The sequence below is a fragment of the Neovison vison genome, chromosome 5 (assembly GCF_020171115.1).
Source record: "Neovison vison isolate M4711 chromosome 5, ASM_NN_V1, whole genome shotgun sequence".
In the NCBI taxonomy this organism is placed as follows: Eukaryota; Metazoa; Chordata; class Mammalia; order Carnivora; family Mustelidae; genus Neogale; species Neogale vison.
Genome location: NC_058095.1, coordinates 27586902 through 27610781, shown reverse-complemented (window position 1 = coordinate 27610781; position 23880 = coordinate 27586902). Strand labels below are relative to the sequence as shown.

Sequence of the window (23880 nt, the reverse complement as noted above, 5' to 3'; positions counted from 1 at the left end):
GTACAGCCAGGCAGATCTTTTTAAAATGTTAACTGGTTCACTCCCCAGCTGAACTTTCCAATGGCTTCCTACTGTCCAGGGAATAAATACCAAGATGCTTAACTTAGCTAACAAGAGTCTTTACCAGCTGGCCTTTGCTGACTTCACTAGCATCATCTTGTATTATTTCCTCCCTTATCTTCTGTGTTCCAACTTTGCGGGCCTTCTTTTGGTTCCTCGAATATGCCATAGGTTTCCTCATCTGTTAAGTACTTCCTTCCCCACCCAACTCTCTGACTTTGACTCATCTTTTAGAGCACAACTCAAAACACTAGTTCCCCGAGGAAGCCCTCTTTTGAACCACTAACCCTTAAGGAGGTCAGGTCCCAGCCTGCTAGAGTCTCACAGTATGGTGTATTTTCCTCTTTTCAGAATCCATCACAATTATAATTTAAAAATTCAGTGCCTAATTAGCTGTTTAATGCCACTTTTTCTACTAGAATGTAAGTTTCAAAGGGAAGAACCATGTTTGTCTTAAGCATCACTATAGCCCCACAACCAGCACACTGTCTAGCATATAGGAAGTAGTCTGTACATATTTATTGGCTGAAAGAATAATGAGAGAAAGGTAACCATATACACAAGAAATGGAAACTAAGGTCATGCCCTTAAGGTACAGGGGTCAGGCAAAGAAGTGTGACTATAGTTAGCGAAGGAAGTACCAAGGCCAGTTCTGCTCCACTTTGGTATTGTGCCTAGCACTGTTCCAGGTTAAGCCAGTTTAAATAGTTCAAGGCAGAGCCACAGAACCAGACCAGTGGAAATGAAGAAGGAAATGAATGAAGAAGAAAATGAAGCAGTAGTGCTTTAAAATATACTTAATGAGAGATGGAGCTGATCATAAGACCTGGACCTAACTCACATGGTAGAATTTATATTATTATGACACAGCAACATCATATTTGATTATGTGGCTTTTAATTGGTATTTCCTTATTATATGTAGCTCATAACAGGAAGGGCCATAAATTCTGAGTTCCAGAATTGCTTAATATAGTCCTGACTGCTCTGTAGTTCACTTTTAAGATATCTAAAAATGGCCCTGGTGGAGGTCTGTTAGTGTTAAAGAAGATCTTTGAGAAGGGGAAACAAAAAAAAGTTATGTACCAAAAGTTGAAAAGACACCCCCACCCCCCATGAAGATCACTGAGCACTTTCACTGATATCAACTGTACACTAATCAGTTCCAAGGCTCCTCACATTAGCCTGGAGAGATTCAGACTTAAATGGAGCAGAAAGGTAAAAGGTGCATATGATAAAGAGTCTTTTTATCCCACATATTAATTTAGGGCAAATAGAGTATTTCCTATCCTCTCATCTTTAAGACTACAAGTAAAAGACTCTAGAGACCCTAGCTTAGCTAGGTACTGGATTACTTGACTTTTAAAAATCTGAAGTAAATTTAAAAAAACCCACTGTCTTTAAAATATGGATAAGACAACTGTGATATTCCAAAAGCCCTCCATATCCTAACCATTTGAATGAAACTCCTTATAATTAAGGCTTTTTCTGTGTGTTTTAATTCCTCTTTTTGGTATTTATTTATACAGCTTTTGCACAGTTACAGAGTATACATGTAAATTTTGTTAATTTTTATTTTAAAAGATTGTTTTAAGTAATCTCTACCCTCAACATGGGCTTTGAACTTATAACCCTGAGATCAAGTCACATGATTCATCGACTGAGTAAAATTTTGAATTTTGTTCATTTTTGTTCATTTTTAAACTTGTCATATCAAGCAAAGGAAAGAATTACTCTCTCCTTGGGCCACATTGTACCTAGAACACCCATCTCCATTATTCCACTTACACTACATTTTAATAATCTTATTTAAATTTTTTATTTTTTAATTCAAGATTATTTATTTATTTATTTGACAGACAGAGATCACAAGTAGGCAGAGAGAGAGGAGGAAGCAGGCTCCCTGCTGAGCAGAGAGCCCGATGAAGGGCTCGCTCCTAGGACCCTGGAATCATGACCTGAGCCGAAGACAGAGGCTTTAACCCATGGAGTCACCCAGGCACCCCAATAATCTTATTTAGGTATGTCTCCTTTCCTAAGCTGTGGGCAATTTAAGGAAAGTGACTGTCTTCTTTATTTTTTTTTAAAGATTTTATTTATTTACTTGACAGAGAGAAATACAGTGAGACAGGGAACACAAGCAGAGGGAGTAGGAGAAGGAGAAGCAGGCTACCTGAGGAGCAGGGAGCCTGATGTGGGGCTTGATCCCAGAAACCTGGGATCATGAGCTGAGCTGAAGGCAAACACTTAATGAATGAGCCACCTAGGCACGCCCCTCTTCTTTCTTTTAAGATAATTGTGGAATGAATGAATGGTGACTATGAAATTCTGTTCTACCCCTCTTTCTAATTATTTCGTATTTTTAATTTTTTTAATCTTTTAAAAATTTTATTTATTTATATGAGATAGAGAAAGGATGAGAGGGGGAAGGGTAAGAGGGTGAAGCAGACTCTCTGCTGGGCAGGGAGCCCAGTGAGGGACTCAATCCTGGGACTCCAGGATCATGACTTGACCTGAAGGCAGTCCCTTAGCCAATTGAGCCACCCAGGCGCCTTATTTTAGTATTTTTTTTAAAGGAGGTAACACATGCATATGGTACACAATTCAAAAAAGGGCAATATGATAAACATTAAATAAGTCTCCATCTCACATCTGTTCCCTGAGCCAACAAGTGCTTCTCCCTAAAGACAATTGCTCTTTCTAATTTTTATATATATTACCAGATACAATCAAGGCATATTTAAAGATCTAAATATATTCTTTTCCCTCTAATTCTTTTTTTCATACAAATGATACACACATACTGATTTGCATCATGGTTTTGTTTTTTTTTTTTTAAGATTTATTTATTTGAAAGAGAGACAGAGATGGGGAGGGGTATAGGGGGAGGGAGAGAGAGCAAATCCTTAAGGAGACTCCCCACTGAGCGTGAAGCCTCACTCAGGGCTTGATCCCAGGACCCTGAGATCATGACCTGAGCAGAAATCAAGAGTCATGTGCTTGGTATTTTAACAACAGGAGATAATTCCACAGTAATTCATATGGAAACACCCTGATGGGACATCTAGGATATTCTGAATTTTTCACTATTACAAATGATTTTGTAATGAATATCCTTGAATATATTAAATTTCACATATATAGGAAAATTTCTGGAGGATAAATTCCTAATGAAAATTCTTGAGCAAATGCTATGGACATACAGAATTTTGAAAGATATTTCCAAAACATCCCCCAAGGAAGTCATTCTAATTTACAGTCCACCAACAATATATAGCATTGCTGCTTCCCCTCTGTCCCTGCCAGTACAACACAAGATCACATTTTTTTTATCTTTGCCAATCTGATGGGTAAATAATGGTATTGGTTAAGAGGACTACGGAATGTTTTTGCACATGGTGAAGAGCCACTTGTATATCTTTCTGTGAAAGTCTATTAATTTCTTTTGCACATTGTTCTGTTAGGTTTCTGATCTTTAAAAAACACTGTAGAGCACATTATGTATTATAGAAATTAGCTCTTTATCACATGTGTTGAAAAGCTTTTTCCAATGTGTTGTCTTATGACTTTGTTTATAGGATCTTTTAAAGTAAAATTTTTGGCTTTATGTATTTCAATTTATTAATGCTTTCTTTTATGGTCTCTGGTTTTGTGTCTAAAGGCTTCAGAGTTAATATTACCATAGTTTACTTAACCATTCCTTTTCTCCTATTATCAAATATATTCACTAAAATTTTAGTACTATTCTTTTAAAATAATTTCTTTAGAAGAAGTTTTCAAGAATTAGATTTCTATGTCAAAGAGTTTGGACATTACTATAACTTTTGACTGAACTGTTAGATGGCCAGGATTTATAATCTTCACCAATATAATCAGCAAGTTAAGATGTATACATGAATATCATGCACAGATCTTTTCCAAACATAAATTTATACTAGCACTATTCAAATCTACACTTAGGCTCATAATCCAGGGTTTAAGAATTTGCATCACACTTCTACAGAATCTGACAAGCTTAAGAATCGGTTATTTCCTGGGAGGAAAAAGAGTAAGTGGACAAATTCTTCTGGAGCAAAGGGGGAATTAAGAGGACTCTGCTGTAAAATTCTGAGAAAGTAACTTGGCAAATTAAGCATCGCAGTAGAGTGAAAAGAAGACAGCAGCATTTAAATTCAAGGCTGTATTTCACTGTTTACTTCATTCCTTCCCTTCCCAAGAGCACAGTGTCCCTTCCTTCCAACATTTTTCCCAAGTATCTTGAGGTTCTAGCCACCATGTAACATTTCTCAGTCAGCTTCTTTCTTTAGATGTCTTCTGCCTGGCTCCTGGATCAGCCCTTCAAGTTCTTTAAGTTCACATAAGGCCAGGAAATAAGATGTTGATCCAAAGTGGAAATTCCAGTTCCAGCCCATGCATGCCAAGAGAGCACTTCTTATGCAAATGTACCTAGTACAGTTATAGCAGAGATTTCCAGATCTTTGGGGCTATGTCTCTCTCTCATTTGCTGAAATTCATATACTGCTTGCAATATTTTTACTACCCCTTCTCCCTGCTGCCTTCTAGGGCATTTTAGGAGGAAAGAATTATTATAATTTCATAATCATAAATTTTATGATGCTCCTGGAAATTTGGTACAGTGCCATGATAGGAATGCTTGTCAAACCAAACAGGAGAGTCACAAGCCTGGGGTAGATTCCAAGCACGTATCTGACAGGCAGTATAGCTTGGTGATCAGAGCCTTGGAAATCAGACTTGAACTTCACTACTTAATAGATGTGTGACACTAAGCAAATCCCTGAACTATTCTGAACTAAAATATCACCCTTAGAGAGGCCCTTCTTTTTTTTAAAAAAATATTTTATTTATTTGATAGAGATTACAAGCAAGTAGAGAGGCAGTCAGAGAGAGAGGAGGAAGCAGGCTCCCTGCTGAGCAGAGAGCCCGATGCGGGGCTTGATCCCAGGACCCTGGGATCATGACCCAAGCTGAAGGCAGAGGCTTTAACCCACTGAGATACCCAGGCGCCCCTAGAGAGGCCCTTCTTGACCATCCTTTATCTAAATGGCTATTCTGCCTTGTTATTATTATTATTATTATTTCCCCATTTGTATTTTTCATTGCACTGTCACATTTTACAATTGAATACTTATTTTTTATTAAGTATGTTCTCCCTGTAAGTTCCATTAAGGATGGGGTTTGACTTGTTCACCACCGGATACTCATTGTCTAGCATGGTACCTGCCAAAGAGTAGACTCAAATAACTAGAATAAATGAGCTCAGTTTCATTATCCCTAAAACATTATTCACATCAGAAATGTAATATGAGATAATACATGTAGAAACATTTCCTACAGAATCAGGAACATGGTTAGGGTTCAACAAATGTTAGCCATTATTTTATAGTTCTCAGCATGGCCTTTGTAGCTCAATTTTCCTAACTGTAAAGTGAAAGGAAAAGTTACTAACCCTTCTCTACTGCCAAAGTATGCTATAAAATTACACAAAACAAACAAAAGGCATTAGGAGGAATTCAGAAGATAGGATCCATTAAGATTAAGAGTTTGTTAAATTTACAACTCTCCCATGACATTTGTCTTAATCAGGGCCACCCACTGCTCTCTCCAGGGTTAGCAGTTCTTGCCTAATAGTCTGAAATTGCAAATTCACTAGGACTTCACCCCAAACACCGAGTAAGAAGATATTTGGGAAAGCAAATTAGGGTTGAGAAGGACTGTGCTTGAGTACAACAGTGGCAGCACTCCAGAAATTCATAGAAAGAATGAAGAATTAATCTGGCTATAAAATACTCCAGTGATATATCCAATTGCTGGTATACGTACTATCTAACCTGTTGAAACATAACTTGATTGTTACTAAGCTACCTCCTCTTTCCCTAAACTTCTGTCAACAGTGTGTCTTTATAATACCCTAAATTCAGTCTTCAGATGCCCCCAGATCTGTAATCTTATAATTCCTCCCTAGAGAATTTCTAAGAACCATGATTCTCAACATTGGCTGCATGAAGTACCACCTATGGACCTCTGTAAAGAATAAAGATGTCCAAGACCCACTGAATGAGAAAGTTGCTAAGGTGAGATTTGAGTCTATGTTCAAAAAGCTCCACAGATTATTCGGCTGCAAAAACAAAGCTGAGAACCACTATTCCATTTGCCCCCAATCTCCTAGTACCAGAATAACAATAATTCCATTCAAGGACAAAGGCAATACAGCATAAGGATAAAAAAGCTCAGAGTGTCAGGCAGACTCAGCTGTCACTACCAGCATGGTCATATACCTCTGGCAAGCCTCTGTTTCTTCAGCTTTAAATGGGAAATACTAAAAGTATTATAGAGGGCACGGCTTGCATGGAGCACTGGGTGTGGTGAAAAAATAATGAATACTGTTTTTCTGAAAATAAATAAATTGGAAAAAAAAATAAAGAGAAGTAATCTAATTTAAAAAAAAAAGTATTTAACCTCAAAGACTTGGATCCAACACTAACTTGTATGAAAATCACCTACAATGTCTGGCAAATAATAAGTGCTAAATAGATTGCCTTGCTCACCTTTCAAAGGGTAAGTTATTTCCAAACTACAATCTAAAAGAAGTCTGTGGGTGCCTGGGTAGCTCAGTCATTAAGCATCTGCCTTCGGCTGGGGTCATGATCCCAGGGTCCTGGGATCGAGCCCCGCATCAGGCTCCCTGCTCAGTGGGAAGTCTGCTTCTCCCTCTCTCTCTGCCTGCTCCTCTGCCTACTTGTCCTCTCTCTCAATCAAATAAATAAACAAAATCTTTAAAAAAGAAAAAGAGTTTGTAGTCTGTATAATTTTATTAATTAAAAAAAACTGTAAGTCATGCCATCTTCTTATTTTCTTGCTTTCCTAAACCAAAATAAGGGACAAGTACACCTGAACAGATCCTGCCTCAGATTATGAAAGCCGGATAACTCAGTTCGTCGGAGCTTTTATTGGTTCATTTTATAAATCAGGACAACCTCTTGGTGTATGCTTGCGATCGTTTCACTGCTACATTCTGTATCCTTGTGCCAGGTATCTCCAAAATATGTCTCTGGTCAAAAGAAGGACCAGAAGTTGAACCAATATAAATCTAGCACAGGGGAAAGCATGGTGTGCCTGAAGCATCATTTTTAGATTCCACTACCCAAGGCATTAAATATCTGCAACTTGCAAATCCCTATGCTAGGCACTGTGGAGAATACAAGAATGTATAAGAAAACATTTCTGGCCCTTCATTGACCATTTTACAAATTTAAATAATAAATTTTATTTATTTTTAAAATATTTATCAGAGAGAGAGCGTGTGCGCGCATGTGAGCATGTGCAGTGGGGAGAGGCAGAGAGTCTTAATTAGAATCCATGCTGAGCATGGAGCCCAACGCTGGGTTTGATCTCACGATCCTGTGATCATGCCCTGAACTGAAACCAAGAGTCACAGACTTAATTAACCACGCGTGCCACCCAGGCACCCCTAAAGAGTGTATTTTAGAAGTGGCCACAAGTTACTCATGCCACAAGGCAAATAAAGGATAAGATGTCCATTTTTTCCTTCTCCTCCCCTACAGAGTTGGACAATAAACTTAAATTGTGCCCATGGACAACAGTGGCACTGTCCTGGCTCTATGGAAGAGCTGGTGACACCAGGAAATCCTACATCTGCCCCTGTTCTCTATGTAGCACAGAAAATATGCCAGGCCCTCTAAGTACCTTACATAAGTCATCTCATTTAATTCTAACAACTCTCTGAGACAGGTATTGTGATTATCCCCATTTTACAGATTGGGAAGTGAGACTTAGAGAAGTGAAGTCACAAAGCCAGGGAATAGTGGAGCTGGGACTCTGACCCAGGTTGTCTGAACCTTGTGCCTGAGCTCTTTATTACATGATGCTGAGCCCTGATTCTGGGGGCCAAAGAGGGTCATCTAAAGAGCACAGGCGCATGCTCACATCAAAATTATATGGTCAAGAATTCATGATAGTAGTTACCTTGTGGGTTGAGGGTGATGATGGCTGGGAAGGTGAATAGTGATTAAAAGGGAGAAAGGGAGGTGTTGGCAGAAGGGGGAATTGGTGGAGGGGAGTGGTAATATTGTTTCTTGATCTAGGTATGGGTTACACAGTTTTTTGATGTATGTGAAAATTCTTTAAGATATACATAAAAGTGCAAGATAAATGTACTTCTCTATATGTATGTTTTATTTAAAAAAACACAATATACAAAGTCTAAAAGTGATCTTTAATATTTTGTGTTTATGCTAGCTCCCAGCGTTACTGACACAGGAAGAATAAGTCTTCATAACTTCATGGAAAACCTGGTCCTTAATTGATACACGTTCACTGAGGATTTGGATCACCAAATTTCAGTATCTCGCTCCTCTTTTAACATAAGCCTAGCCAAGGAATTTCACTGAATAAAAAAAGTTAAATGCATTGTAACTGAGTTATCAAATGCAAAGTCAACTCTTAGGATTCTGGTCGATGTCTTATTTTGTCCATTCTTCAAGGAAACATGTTACAGACATTGCAAACTGGAGCTCTGCTTCAGGTGGTGTAAAAATTAGCATAGCTAGTTAAAACAGTCGTTCTTAATCCCTCACTCATATTAGAATAATCCTGAGACCACTTAAAAAATTACTATACCTGGGTCCCACTCACAGAGATCCTGGTTTAACTGGACTGGGTGAGACTCTCATTAAATTATTTTAAAAGATCACCAGGTGATTCTAATGTGCAGACACCATGAGAACTTGTGGGTTAAATGATAAGGGTAATTTGTAAAATAGCCTTTGTATACCCAAGATTACTACAAATCTCATTTTTCCTCACATAAGTCGCTCAAGAGGGTAAGATTTTTTTATTTTTTATTTTTAAAGATTTTATTTATTTATTTGATAGACAGAGATCACAAGTAGGCAGAGAGGCAGGCAGAGAGGAAGCAGGCTCCCTGCTGAGCAGAGCCCAATTCCGGGCTCCATCCCAGGACCCTGGGATCATGACCCGAGCAGAAGGCAGAGGTATTAACCCACTGAGCCACCCAGGCGCCCCCGAGGGTAAGATTTTTTTTTTTAAAGATTTTATTTATTTATTTGACAGACAGAGATCACAAGTAGGCAGAGAGGCAGGCAGAGAGAGAGAGAGAGAGAGGAGGAAGCAGGCTCCCTGCAGAGCAGAGAGCCCGATGTGGGGCTCGATCCCAGCTCCCTGGGATCATGACCTGAGCCGAAGGCAGAGGCTTTAACCCACTGAGCCACCCAGGCGCCCCAAGGGTAAGATTTTTTAAAAGAAAAGTTGAAAATTGTTTTTCAGTTGTTATTCTAAGATAAAACAGTTAAGCTATGCTTTCTGATTAAATCTTACTCTGGAATGAAGAAAAATAAGTTTGACATCACAGGAGGTAGATCTCTGTGTCATTTCTTCAGTAATGGTGACCACAATTATAAAGGTCATTCCAAGTCATTCATTTACTCATACCTATGATAATCTTTTGCGAAGTCTTGTTCGAATTTCTTCTGCTTATGGTGGGACTCTCCTTTTCCAGAGAAAGCAGTGAGTTTTTTCTTTTTTTAATGATTAATTAAGCTATTCATGTGAGGTGGTAGTGGATATCTGTTTAAATGTGTACATCATTTTAATGTAATTGTTTTGTAGGTGGGTCACCTTTGGAAAATATTTCATTATAGTTTTATATTCTATACTTGTAAGCTGTTTCATGATCACTTGCTACATTGTCCTTTGTAATTTCATATTTTGTAGACACTCATCCATTATAAACTTAGTTCATGAAAAATAGAAATATCTTATACTCCAATGCAGTGTTTACCTTCTTTTGGTCAGCTCTGAAATATCTATAATCTATATATCTATATCTAATCTGTTTTAAATTTTACCTGCAGTTTTACTTGCAAAAAAACAACCCCCCCCAAAACCCCCAAACCAAACCAAACACAATTTATTCATTTAAATCAGACTCCTTCCAAGGGAAAAATAACAATGTTTTTGCTACCGGCAACACTTTTATCCCACTCTCTGACCAGGTGCCCTAATCAGAAATTGCTCTGCTATGCAGCAGAGGGGATGCAGAAGAATTCAAATAAATCCTCAGCTCTGGTGGAACAGCTGTTTCCTGCTGGCTAACTGGTCATTTGGAACGCATAATAAAACTCACATCTTCTTAGCAACAAGTTTTCATTTTTTCCCTTTTTATTTGTGTATGTTGCCCAGTGAAATGATATCTCTGCAAATGAGCCTGAAAAAAGGAAAAAAATACAGTGCTAAGAGCTGAATGAAAGAAGGTAAATACAAATAATCAGAAATGACAGTGCTAAGAGCTGAATGAAAGAAGGTAAATACAAATAATCAGAAATGACCAGATGCGCATACTGTCAGCCTCCATACCATCACCACCTTCTTGCTTGCTACTCTGGTTATCACTGTATCGGTAGGTTGATCCACAACACCCAGTTCAGTATGTCTGTTCGCAATCTTACAGAGTCTTACAGAAGTAGATTTAACGACAATAGCAGTTTTCCCTTTTAAATATAGTTTTACGGGGCACCTGGGTGGCTCAGTGGGTTAAAGCCTCTGCCTTTGGCTCTGGTAATGATCCCAGGGTCCTGGGATCGAGCCCCGCATTGGGCTCTCTGCTCAGCCACGGAGCCTGTTTCCTCCTCTCTCTCTGCTTGCCTCTCCGCATACTTGTGATCTCTGTCAAATAAATAAAAAAATTAAAAAAAAAATACAGTTTTACTTTCTAAGCTAATAAATCATTGTTTTGATCATCCCATATACCACATTCCAAGACTTAAAATATACAAGAAAAACAAGCTGCTTCAGAAGAATTCTAAAGATTAAAGTCCCTTCTATTTTGAACCTACAGATAGGCTGGCTACTCAAAAGCAGGCCTTGAATTAGGGCTTGCTTATCTTAACACTAATAACTTTTTACAATTCTTAAATCCTTTATCTTAAACTAAGTGAGGTTAAACATTCTCTCTCCAAAGCCATTCTCCCACTCCACAAAATGACTACACCTGAAAACTTCCACAGAAGTTACCATCTAGAAGGATACTGCTATGTTCTGAGATACCTGTCCTGCCCTAGAAAAGAATCTAGTTAAAAATGTAAAGGGGGGGGCGCCTGGGTGGCTCAGTGGGTTAAGCTGCTGCCTTCGGCTCAGGTCATGATCTCGGGGTCCTGGGATCGAGTCCCGCATCGGGCTCTCTGCTCAGCGGGGAACCTGCTTCCTCCTCTCTCTGCCTGCCTCTCTGCCTACTTGTGATCTCTCTCTCTCTGTCAAATAAATAAATAAATAAATCTTTAAAAAAAAAAATGTAAAGGGGGTGCCTGCGTGGCTTGGTGGGTTAAAGCCTCTGCCTCTGGCTCAGGTCATGGTCTCGGGGTCCTGGGATTGAGCCCCGCATCTGGCTCTCTGCTGGGCGGGAAGCCTGCTCCCCCCGCCCCCCCCCGCCTCCCCCCGCCCCCGCTGCTCTGCCTACTTTTGATCTGTGAAATAAATTTTAAAAATCTTTAAAAAAATGTAAAGAGCACTGGGTGTTACACGCAACTAATGAATCACTGAACCCTACATCAAAAACTGATGAGGTACTATATTCTGGCTAAATGAAATTAGTAAAAAAATTAAAAATGTAAAGTATGCTAAACCAAATAATTCTTACATTTTAGGTTTTCCTTTCTGTCTTCTTTCTCCATATTTGATTCAAGGGTAGGCTTTTCTTTTTTTCTTTCTTTAATAACAAAAGGGTAACACTCCTTCCTTTCACTGGGCTAATCAAACAAAATATTTTGATTGCATGGAAGAAAAATGCATTCCTTGCAAGGATTTAATATCCAAGCAAAGGAATGAAACAGACCACAAAAATAGTATGACTACCTACATGTGTCCCTTCTGTTTGGTAGGGTGGGAGTGGGGTCAGATAAGCAGGGAAAGGAGAGAAAGAAATTGCCTAATTTACAGGAAATAAACTAATGTAACAAGAATTTCCTGACCTCTAGGCTGGGGAAGATAGAACCCTGCAATAGTAACGAATCCACTTGTTTCTAGTTGACCCCCCACAAACATGATAACTGGAATTCCAGTTCACACAGAGCTTTTTCTCCTTTATGGCAGGACAGCAACAGGTATGGGAATGGGTAGTGGAGAGGATGCTCAGGATTGCCAGTGGCTACTGCAGCCACCAGTACCCCAACCTGCTTTAGTCACTGCCTACATTCTTTCCTATCTGAAGCCAAAGTGAAACTCCTGCAGCTAGGGCCAGTATCTTCTTCCTCTGTGACCTTTGCCAGTAATCCTACTCTGGGGCAGACCAGTCCCTTTTCTCATTATGGAGGCATCCAACAACCCTGTGCACAGCAAAGGGAACAAGAAACTGCTTCTATCCTTTATCTGGTTTCCATGGAAGATGAAGAAGACCAGAGAAGAGGCAGAAGCCTTTCTACACTCCTCCCCTCTCTTCCAAGAAAGCCCCAGGAGATCTAAGGGAGTTAGCTCTCTTCCAGAGAGAGCTACCCCTTCTTTGCCTCTAGCCAAGTTTCCTTCCACTCATCCACATATTTCTTTTCTTCTCCCCAAGTACGGCAGATAAATTATTTTCTCCTCTCCTTTTCATGGCCTTCCATGAATATTCATAAAATGAACTTGTTTAAGCATAGAGTATACAATTCTCCTAAGGGTAAATTACCAGAAAACTCAGCTTTATTGAGGTATAACTGACAAATGAAATTGTTAAGTGTACATCATGGTGATTTGACATACATATACATTATAAAAACATTCCCTCCATCTGGTTACTTAATATACTCATTACTTCTCATATTTATCTTCTTTGTGGATGAGAACATTTAAGTTCTTTTTTTTAGCAATATCAATTATAAAATGCAATGTTATCAACTATAGCCACCATGTTTAATGTTATATCTTTAGACTTTATTCATCCTATAGCTGAAAGTTTGCTGTTAGGGTAGATTCTATACTTTATACCTAATTTCCATAGCCCTGGGACCAGCAATTGGTACATGACAGTCAATCAATGCTTGGATAACAAATGAATGAATGAATGAGTGAGTGAATTAATAAATATAGCCAACCAAAGTTCATAATTTTTCTATCCTCAGATTGAAGAGAAAATTCTTCAGTGACTGACTTTGTGTCCTACTCTTTTTTACAATCGTGAACTTCTATTATCAAATAGTTATCAAGATCCATTCCTTTGGATACATTTCCGTCCTCAAACAGTTATCATACCACTTCCTTTGAAGAAAATTCAAACTGGGATTTCTATTAGTTTACTCTCCAAACAATTTTGTTTTCAAGTTTAAGCCTTCACGCTGGGAAGGAGCTCTTCAAACTCTTTTAAGGTGAGGGTGGGGATGGGGGAGCTAACGGGAAAAAACATATAGGAAGTACTCCTCAAGCAACAAAACAGGAGGAGAATCCAATACTTTTTAAAAGCCAGCCAGTACATGTAACCATTTTTGTCTTATGAAGAAGAAAAGACAACATACCTGACTTAAATGAATAAAAGCTCTGGCAATAAAATAAGGCAATCCAGAATAATCTGCAAATGCATATGCCCTACTAATTGTTTCTCAGAAACCATTAAAACTAGAGTCATCTTTTCTCCCTGTGTATACAACTTCATAAAAATATTCTTTATATAGATTGTCATGCACTGGCCTCTTTAGGACAAAATCAGTCAAAAAATAAGCCAGTCTAATTCAGAAGATGCCAATGCACACTGAACAAAATAATAAATCTTGAGGAAACTATATAAAGAGGCTTTGTATGTATTTCATCAATGATGATGCTGTCTGCTGATAATGAGATCACTGATGGGTGGCAGCGGAGACCTGACGTCAGTGCTGTTCCTGCTTATCACACAATATCGGGAAGAATATAACCCTTTCACCTTCAGTCTATCACCTGCAAAATGTTGATAATAAATGAGTGTTCATGTGAATTCCTCAGTTAATGTTTTCAAGCACTATGGAAGGAGCATGGCTCCAGCTATTAGTGAGTGAGTCACAATAATGAACTTCCTGCCATTCCATACTCATGGTCAATGCTGAATGAAGTGCAACCAGGCAAGTCAATGTAATAGTTGAATGAGGTCCTGAAACAGTGATCACCTTCTTTGTGCAATGAAGGTGAAGTAAAGAAGACAGTTTACGAGTTGGCAGTACTATAGTGATATACTTAAGAGGCACAGCTTACTTACAGAGACAGAGTTTCAACTGGTGAAACTTTAACAATATTTAAGAGTGCCTATTATGTACAGTAAACATCCCGAAATAGAATCCAGATTTTATCATCAAGGTTTGCAGAACCTAGTTTCAGCCATGGCTAGAGCAAACACAGTTACCCTGTTGGAAAAGATATTTAAAATTTTTAAAACTCAATTTAAGGGCATCTGGGTGGCTCAGTTTGTTAAGCGTCTGCCTTCAGCTCAGGTCATGATCCCAGGGTCCTGGGAACCCCACATTCAGCTACCTGCTCAGAGGAAAGCCTGCTTCTCTCTCTCCCTCTGTTTGCCCCCCTCGTGCTCTCTCTCTCTGCCTCTCTCAAATAAATAAATAAATAAATAAATAAAATCTTTAAAAAAAAAAGTCAGTTTAAGTCCTTCTCTGACTTCAGCTTGACTGCACAGGCAATTTGCAATAGTTAAGAAATTATGTTGGGGATCAGGTAAGATAAACAAATTTATAACATAGTTATAACATAGTAGTTAGATAGCTCCACATTTGAAATGACCCAGTAATTATAACATTATTTAGCTTAAAATATCAACTGCCAGGATGTGTTAGGTCTATGTACATGGGAAATCAAAGTCCAGTGGCAGCACCAATACCAAGCAGTTGCTATGAGGAAAGGGAAACTACTGACAATTAAAAATGTAAAAACCCACAAAACAATCATTTTTTATTGAGGGAGAATGCACTCTAAAGTTCCAGGACACAACATTTCTCTATTTCATAGATACCTCTTGAGTGGAGATTATTATGCATACATATATGTCATATTATTCATAAAGACGTTCGTTCCAAGTCACTTATATTTGCTTTCACAGACTATGTATGTGGCTGAGTGATGCCAAATAGATGAAATAATAGGCACTATCTCAGTTGCATTTAAGAGCCAAATTTACCCAAAAAGCTCACTTGAAATACCAAAGGCTGTATTAAAACATATACCTACGTACATTGGAACCACTAAAGATATCTGATTCTTCACATTCACAGCAAAGTAACACTGCTGATTCACTGTCTTCCAAATAAGAACTCTGTAATAAAACAACATCATTTCAGAGATCCAAATGAACGGGGGCCATGAGCATGAGGGAAAAGCCAGCAAAATCACTGAGTCATGTTAGCTCGGAGGTGAGAAGTTGCGATTCCGATTAGTGATGGCTATGTTGGAGAGAATACAGCCAACAAGTTGATTGGTTAGGTGACTGGAAAATTGATTGAGAAATGTTTGATTAGCTGAAGCATTTTTCATGATTTCCAATTTGGGCAATGGGGTGTCCCTTTTCTGTAAAGACGGTGCTACTAACCCTTTATAGTGTGTACTTTGTATTTCTCAGAATGGGGTAGGTTTGTGCTCATTTATCCTCAGATCCAAAGGTACATATTTGATTTGACTGTTTAGAGTCAGGCTTTAGAATATAACATAGGACACGACTGGGGTATCTAACCACTAGCCTCATTAGCCCTCTGCTAACAAGTGTTTATAAGAACAGCCAAAAGATATGCCCTGCCCAAGTCCCCCTGACAGATGCCAGAAAACAATTTAAAACCTTTCTTCCACTATCCAATCTCTTTTTCAAAATCTGTCTAGAAGACCGATAAGGAAAAGGAGACAAAGAAGTGAAACAATTAGCTGGTAACACAAGAGTATTTTTCCCTTATGACTAACACCACCACAAAAGAGAAGAAAAAAAGCTCTAACTCTGACCCATTAAGTCCCATCCAAATGTCTGTTATTTGAGTAACAGCTGCTGGAAACTGAGCTGTCCCTTCATAGAGATGTAGATGTTTATGTCATCGAAACTTCTCACTATCATATTATCCAGCAATCCCACTTCTGGGTATAAATCCAAAAGAACTGAAATCAGGATCTAGAAGAAACGTTTGTCCTCTCATGTTTGTTGCAGCATTATTTACAATAGCCAAGATAATGGAATCAACCCAGATGTCCAACAACAAATAAATGGTTAAAGAAAAAGTGATATATAAATACAATGGAATATTATTCAGCCTGAAAAAGGAAGTCCTAAGTGAAATAAGCCAGTCACAGAAGGATGAATACTACATGATTCCACTTATTTGAGGTGTCCAAAATAATCAAACTCACAGTAGCAGAGAGTAGAAAGGTAGTTGTCCAGGCGGGGGTAGGGGCGGCCGCTAAGGAAGATTCTTGTTTAATGGATATAAAGTTTCAGTATTGTAAGATGAAAAAGTTATGGAGATCCGCTGTGCCACACAGTGTCTACTGTTAACAATACTCTATTGTGTATTTAAAATTTGTTAGGAGGGCAGATCTCATGTTAAATGTTCTTACCACAAAACAAATAGACAACAACAACAAAAATGCAAAGAGGCACAAGGAAATTTCTGGAGGTTCAAAATGAACTAAACATAGGTTTAGTGATGGTTATAATGATGGTTTCACAGGTGCATGCATATGTCCAAACTCATCAAACTGTATATATAAACTATGTGCAGTTTTTTCTTTATGAATTATATCTCAATAAAGCTCTTAATGACAAAAAAGCTTCTCACTACTACTGGCTGAAACTTAATCATATATATCTACTCTGGCTATCCTAGTTGACTCCTACTTTGATTTTTCAAAGCTGAAACTATGTCTCAACCCATTGAATACCTGCAGAGATTAAGAGTTTTAGAGTGCAAATAAATGAAAGTAAAGCTCAGAGTTACTATTCCTGATAACTGCCTTCTCCTGGTTTATTTCCTTCTCTTTTCCTACCCTGATCCTTTGCCTACTTTGGTTTTTCCTTCTTACAACCAACTCTCATCTTCTATTATCCCTCCCTCTTCCTCTTTTAGAAAATAAACAGAAAAACCAAATATTTAAAATCACTTTTTAAATCCTGCATATGCAAAATCTCTTTATTTCTTATACCCTTGCATTTTGGAGGGGAGAGAAAATAAGAACGTCCTTTTATAAACATTTATTTGGGGCGCCTGGGTGACTCAGTTGGTTAAGCTGCTGCCTTAGGCTCAGGTCATGATCCCAGCGTTCTGGGATCGAGTCCCACATCGGGCTTCTTGCTCAGCGGGAGCCTGCTTCTCCATCTGCCTCTGCCTGTCACTCTGTCTGCCTGTGCTCACTCTGACATTTTGTGGCAAAAGCCACAAAAATAAGGATACAGCTCTGTGGAAATAGGCTTCTTTGGCTAAGTATTGCTTGGAGAATCAATCTTTAAAAAAAAAAAAAAAGATTTATTTATTTTAGTGTGGGAATGGGAGAGAATCTCAAGCTGATTCCCCACTGAGCATGGAGCCCAGTGTGCAGTTTCATGACCCTGTGATCATGACCTGAGCCAAAATCAAGGGTCAGACCCTTAGCCAACTGAGACACACATACCTGGGAAAAAACATTTACTTTCCATTTGTGTTTTTTAAAAGTATTCAAAATTTAAAAAGTATTCAAAAGTATACAAAATAGATGAAGACTTAGTTCTAAAAGTCATATCAGAAAAGCTAAAGGCATAATAAAAAAATAAATTAAATATCTGAAGGAATTAATAAGGCAGAGATAAAAACTGCTTTCAATTCTCCTAAATTCTCATATCACAACAGATGATAACATAGGTAATATTGAGCATATTAAAAGTGGCTTGTCACTGCCACAGTACATGCAATTAATCCAAATTATACTAGTTAAGATTTTAAAATTTTCATTCCAGTAAATATTTCAGCATGTTTACCTGAGTTCTTTTAAAATAGCTTCTAAAAAGGAGGTCCTGTAATGACTTGCACTCCTAAACTTATTTTAAGATTTTATTGCATACTTATTAATTGCAATTTAATTCATTAAGATATAAGGTATCAATTTACATGTGCTCATAGCATTAAAAATAATTGGTTCATGGAACAAGTATTTACCTGCAAACAACATATTTAGTTCCAAATTAAATTCTAATCCAAAGGAAGACAGAAGATATTTCAAGTTCTTTTCTCTGCTTTCTGGGGTACTTGGTAATTCCAGTTCCTGAATTGTTCCTGGGTTCTGCAGCATGAACTGTCCTGCTTATACCTATGAAGAACTTATTCCAAGAATGAATGAATATGTAGGAATTCTATTAATATAACTTAGCACATTATGTCAAATGAGAAAAACTCTAAGATTATCTAAATGGATGCTAAAAAGTATTTGATCAAATTAATGTTTTTAGTAAAGTAGGAATATATGATGCTTCTTTTATTCACTCCTTAGGTGGGCTTTAATATATACGTAGTACTCAAGTTGGTAGGCCCTCATCTCAACTTGGCCTTAACTGAATTTCATACTGAACTAAACCTTCCAGTATTTCTTCTAGCCTGAGGATCCCACTTTGTAATGCAGATACCAATTCTCTTTTCTTTTGCTTCTTTCCCTCCTTCCTCCCTTCTTAAATGTCCCTTTAGCCATTTCAGTAGGAATTTTGGAGAGGATAATGTCAAAGTCATATTTTTGCTTTAGAAGTGCTAAGTCCAAATCTTAACTAAATTAAGTTCATATTCTGGTTCTGCCACCTACCAGCCATGTGATATTGAACATATTACTTAATCTCTCTAAGCTGAATTTCCTGACCCATAAATACAGGCACAATAATGGCATCTATCTAATAGGGTCAATGGAAAGATTACATTCGAGATAATCTGGGAAAAGCACTTAGCATAACTTGCCTACTGACGTTACTACTGCTGCTGCTGCTGTTCTTAGTAATATGACAGTAATAATAACCTCTCAACTAGATGTAAAAGGCTTATAAATTTGCATTAAATTCTGTTTCAAAGAAACTTCTGCTATCTAGGGAAATTTTGCTTCTATATAATTGTGTTTCACTTCTAGAGACAACTTTGTATTCCCTATATAACCCTGAAGTATTGAGCTCACGATGAGTCATTTGTTAAAATTTATCGTACCCTTAATATGAATTAAGCAATTTTCTGGGTGCTGAATTAGCTACAGTAAAACTCTAAACAAAAAGGGAAAGAAAACCGAACAGGTTCCAGAATTGTTTTTGTTTTTTTATGGATGCAAAAGCCACAAAAATAAGGATACAGCTCTGTGGAAATAGGCTCCTTTGGCTAAGTATTGCTTGGAGAAAAACAGGGGCTAAGATTGCTGCTAAGGAAAACACATCCATATATAAAAGAAGTCTCAATCCAGAACAGCTTCTAAGCAACAATTATAGTAATAAAATGTTGCAATCTTTATATGGTATGTATGATGCAAGGACTCATGTGCTAAGAAGGATGTTTTGAAGAGTGTTAAAATCTAACTTGTGCAGTTACCTAACAATTTGCAAGTAGAAGTCTTAAGAAATAATCTTGCAAGTGTCAAAACCTGTTGTTACTGACTGTAAAGTGTCTTTTATTCTTGTTATAGTTTATATGATTTTAAGAAGCAGAAAACACTGTTACATGTCTTTTATTTTTTTAAATTTTTTAAAATTTTTAATAAACATATAATGTGTTATTAGCCCCAGGGGTACAGGTCTGTGAATCGCCAGATTTACACAATTCACAGCACTCACCATATCACATACCCTCCCCAATGTCCATAACCTTACCACCCTCTCCCTCCCCTCTTCCCCCCCACCACCCTCAATTTGTTTTGTGACATTAAGAGTCTCTTACGGTTTGTCTCCCTCCCGATCCCATCTTGATTCATTTATTCTTTTCCTACCCCCCAAACTCCCCAAGTTGCATCTCCCTATTTTTTCATTTATATTTTCTCTCCCAACTTTTTTTTGGGGGGGGGGTCCTAAGTGAACACACTTCAGCTGTTCTTAAAACAAAACAAAACAAAACAAAACTAGAGATTCTGACAATAAACTAATAGACACCAAACCAAAAAATATATGTGTACCTTAAAGCCTAGTGAACACTCTGGGACTAAGAGCTTTTAACCCCTTAAAGGCCAAGGCAAGAAGCAGGTCTTACTTATCCTGACACTTAGATGTACCTGGATTGACAAAGTGATTTCATAGCCTAATGATGACCTAAGTGAAATAACCTTCTCTGCAGTCCCTAACCCCAATTACACATTTAAAAACCTTTTTCCTCCCTTCCTTCCTCCCTTCTTCCTTCCTTCCATTACATCCCCATGACTGACTTACTTTTACAACTGGAAGTTTTTGCTTTTTGACTCCCTTTACCCATTTTACCCATGCTTTCCTCCACCTCTGGCAGCCTCCAATCTGTTCTCTGTGTCTATGAGCTTGACCATGATTTCAATACATAATATACGCATGTGGCAAACAAAATTCAGGAAGGTGTCAAGGAGTATTTAAGTTTTCCTCCCATCCCTGCCCTCCCACCTCCTGATTCTCCACAACCCCATTCCCAGAAATGATCACTATGTGAGTTTCTTGGGTATATTTTCAGAGATATTATATGTATATACAAGGATATATACCTATCCTTTCTCTCAATATATACAATGAACACACACTACACTTATTTTTCTGTCATTGCCTTTTAAAACTATCTTTGTTTCAGTATTTTAAAATAATACAATACAAAATTTACCACCTTAACCATTTTCAAGTATAGAGTTCATTTGTATTAAGTATATTCACATTGTTGTTCAATCACCAGAACTTTTTCATCTTGCAAAACCAAAACTCCATGTCCATTAAAAAACTGTTTTCTATTTTATGAGTTTGATTACCCTAAATACTTCATATAAGTGATACTACACAGTATTTGTCTTCTTGTGACTGGTTTATTTCAATTAGCATGTCTTCAAGGTTCAGACATATCATAGTATGTGTCGGAATTCTTTCCCTTTTAAGGTTGAATAATATTCCATTGTATACATACACACCACGTTTTGTTTATCTATTCATTGGTCAATAGATATTTATTTTAATATTTTTGATTACTGTTATTCCAATCACTCTCCTATTAGCAGACTCACATTACTTGTAATTGTATTCATTTTCTAACTTGCTGTAACAAAATACCACAAACTTGAGGACTTAACACAAATTTATTATCTTTATAGTCTAGAGGTCAGGGGTCCTTAAATTCAAGTGGTGGCAGACCCGTGTTCTTTCTGGGGGATCTAGGTGAGTTTGACAGTCTCCTTTCCCCCACACGAATCCCTAGAATTTCATAATGTGAATGTATCTTGAGATATGGTCTTTAGAGAGGGGATTCAATTAAAATAATGTTTATTGGGGTAGGTCCTAATTCCTAATACAATATGACTGGTATCCTTATAAGAGGAGATCAGGGCACAGACACACAGAGAGGAAAGACCATGTAAAGACAGAGATAAGACGGACATCTGCAAGCAAGCCAAGGAGAGAGATCTCAGGAAAAAAAAAAAAAAAGTCAACCCTACCAACACCTTAAATTCTGACTTCTAGCTTCCAGAACTATGAGAAAATTAACTTCTGTAGTTTAAGCCACTAGTCTATGGTACTTGTTTTGGCAGCCCTGACAAACTAATACAGGCAGAATCTGTTTCCCTGCCTTTTCCAGCAACTAGAGACCACCTGTATTCCTTGGCTTGTGACTCCCTTCCTTCATTTAAAGTCAGTAAAGATGGGTTGAGTCTTTCTCATATTTTATCAATCCAACCTCTTCTTTGTCTCCCTTCTACTTTCAAAAGCCCTGGTAATTACACTGCCACCCATTCCAACAATCCAGAATAATCTGCCTATTTTAAAGCTATCCACTTGGAAACTTTAATTCCATCTGCAACATTAATTCCCCCCTTATCATGTAACATAATATATTTCCAGGTTCATATCTGATTAAGATGAGGACTCTTTGGGACATGATTCTGCCTACCACAGAATCTTCTTTTCTGTAAATTTTACTGGGGAGAACAATTGTTCTATAGATCCCAATATTCATACCAATATAGTGAGAAGCACAAACACTACAAGCTATATACTTTCCACAGAAAGAGGATCCTAAAAACTTGGTAGCAGCAGTAGAATGTTTGAAATTGCTTTTTCTGGATGATTATTTGGATTTGATTCAACCACAGTATCTCACACAGGACTCTTTGTCATCAATGGTACAGATCCACAAGATAATAGGCCAGTATTAAGGATAGCAATAAGGATAGCCACTGAAGGACAGCAATAATTAGACTGAGTCACCTAGAAAGCTTTAATCAGGATGAATTGGTGGTTCCTTCTTCTCAGCATCCACAGTTCCTTGTATGTATATTTTCTAACCCTTATCTCACTCTACTGTAATTATTTCTATATACATTTCCCTCGCTCGAGACTGTGAGTTTCTCAACTTGTATCTCTAGGGCCTGGCACACACTAAGCATTCAATAAATGTTCAGTGAATGAGTAACTTACTACTAGTTGGTGCAATTCTTCCCTATAGTCAATAACAATTACACAAATTGAAGATGAGTTATAATCTTTGCGTATAGCTCTGGTTAACAGACCAATAGTCTTCTCCAAACACATGATGTCTGTCCTTGAATTAGTCACAGTAGCAACAGCTCCTACTGAAGGGCCAACTGTTACATGAGACACCGTCTGCCTTAAGCTCCAAGTCAGCATGGAGACTTTAAGCCAAAAGGGCATCTTCATTTCTTAGAGCTACTTAGAAAGCTGGCTTGTCAGTGGCGGACTTGGTCCAGGTACTCATACCGCAGTACTCTCTAACTTTGGCTTGCAATTTAGCCTATCTCACCTGCAGGGGTATTGCTGCTTTTCACGCTCTGCAGGTACCACATAGCTGTTTTATAGTAAGCATCACAGGCATGTTTCTACACTCACTACTTCCTTTCAGAAGGAATAGGATTTCTCAGTGTAAATCTTATCCATCCTTCAAATACCACTCAGATTCCAGAATTTCAGGAAGCTTCAAAATGATGACTTCAGCCTTACTCATCTCCCTTTCCTCTGAGCCTTAATGGCCTTGGCAGGGCTGGCAAACTATATGGCCTCTTTTCATATGGCCAGCAAACTAAGTATGATTTTCACATTTTTAAAGGGTTGTTTTTTAAAAGAAAGAAGATGTAACAGAGACGATTTGTGGCCAGCAAAACCTAAAATATTTACTATCAGGTTTTTAACAGAAGAAGGTTGCCAATGCTTGCCTTAGAGCACACAATTCTGCCTAATGAGAAATTGCCTAGAATTGTCTCTAATCTTTAAGGATCACAGTCTTAGCTCCCTTTGGTAGACTCTTCCTGTTGCCTACCAACAGTCATCTCTCAACTCTCTCATCTATCTACCAGTCCCACCACTGAAACTGAAAAGCCACATGTCTGCCTTTTTAGCCTTCCTGCAGGCCAGCACACAGTCATACATCCTAATCCTGGTTAACAGGACCTAAGGGCAAGTCTGCTCCAAGGAAAGATTTTCTGCCCTGATAAAGGGGAATTGAGAAAAACAACAACAAAACCCCTGCTCTTTCTCTGCCTTTGGCTATAGTGGTCCAAAGGTATGAGGTCTACAGCTGTGACAGCCATTTTGTGACCTTGAGAGGAGAGGCTCAAAAACAAAAAGCAACATGCTAAGTAAGGCAGAGCAGAAAAGATGAATCCAGAATCTTGAGAACTGCATTGA

At 38.0% G+C, this 23880-nt stretch overlaps 1 protein-coding gene across 2 annotated transcripts in view; it reads right to left on the bottom strand.

Moving 5' to 3' along the window:
- The window catches only part of SSH2 (slingshot protein phosphatase 2), a 258906-nt gene that overhangs the window by 186722 nt on the left and 48304 nt on the right, over positions 1–23880 (bottom strand). Inside the window, exon 2 of one of the 2 annotated variants that reach the window (XM_044248234.1) lies at positions 15292–15372. The exons of the other annotated variant lie outside the window; for it this stretch is intronic. Within the exon in view, the coding sequence (XP_044104169.1) occupies positions 15292–15372 (81 nt within the window). The remainder of the gene's footprint in view (positions 1–15291; positions 15373–23880) is intronic. 2 annotated transcript variants of the gene reach the window in all.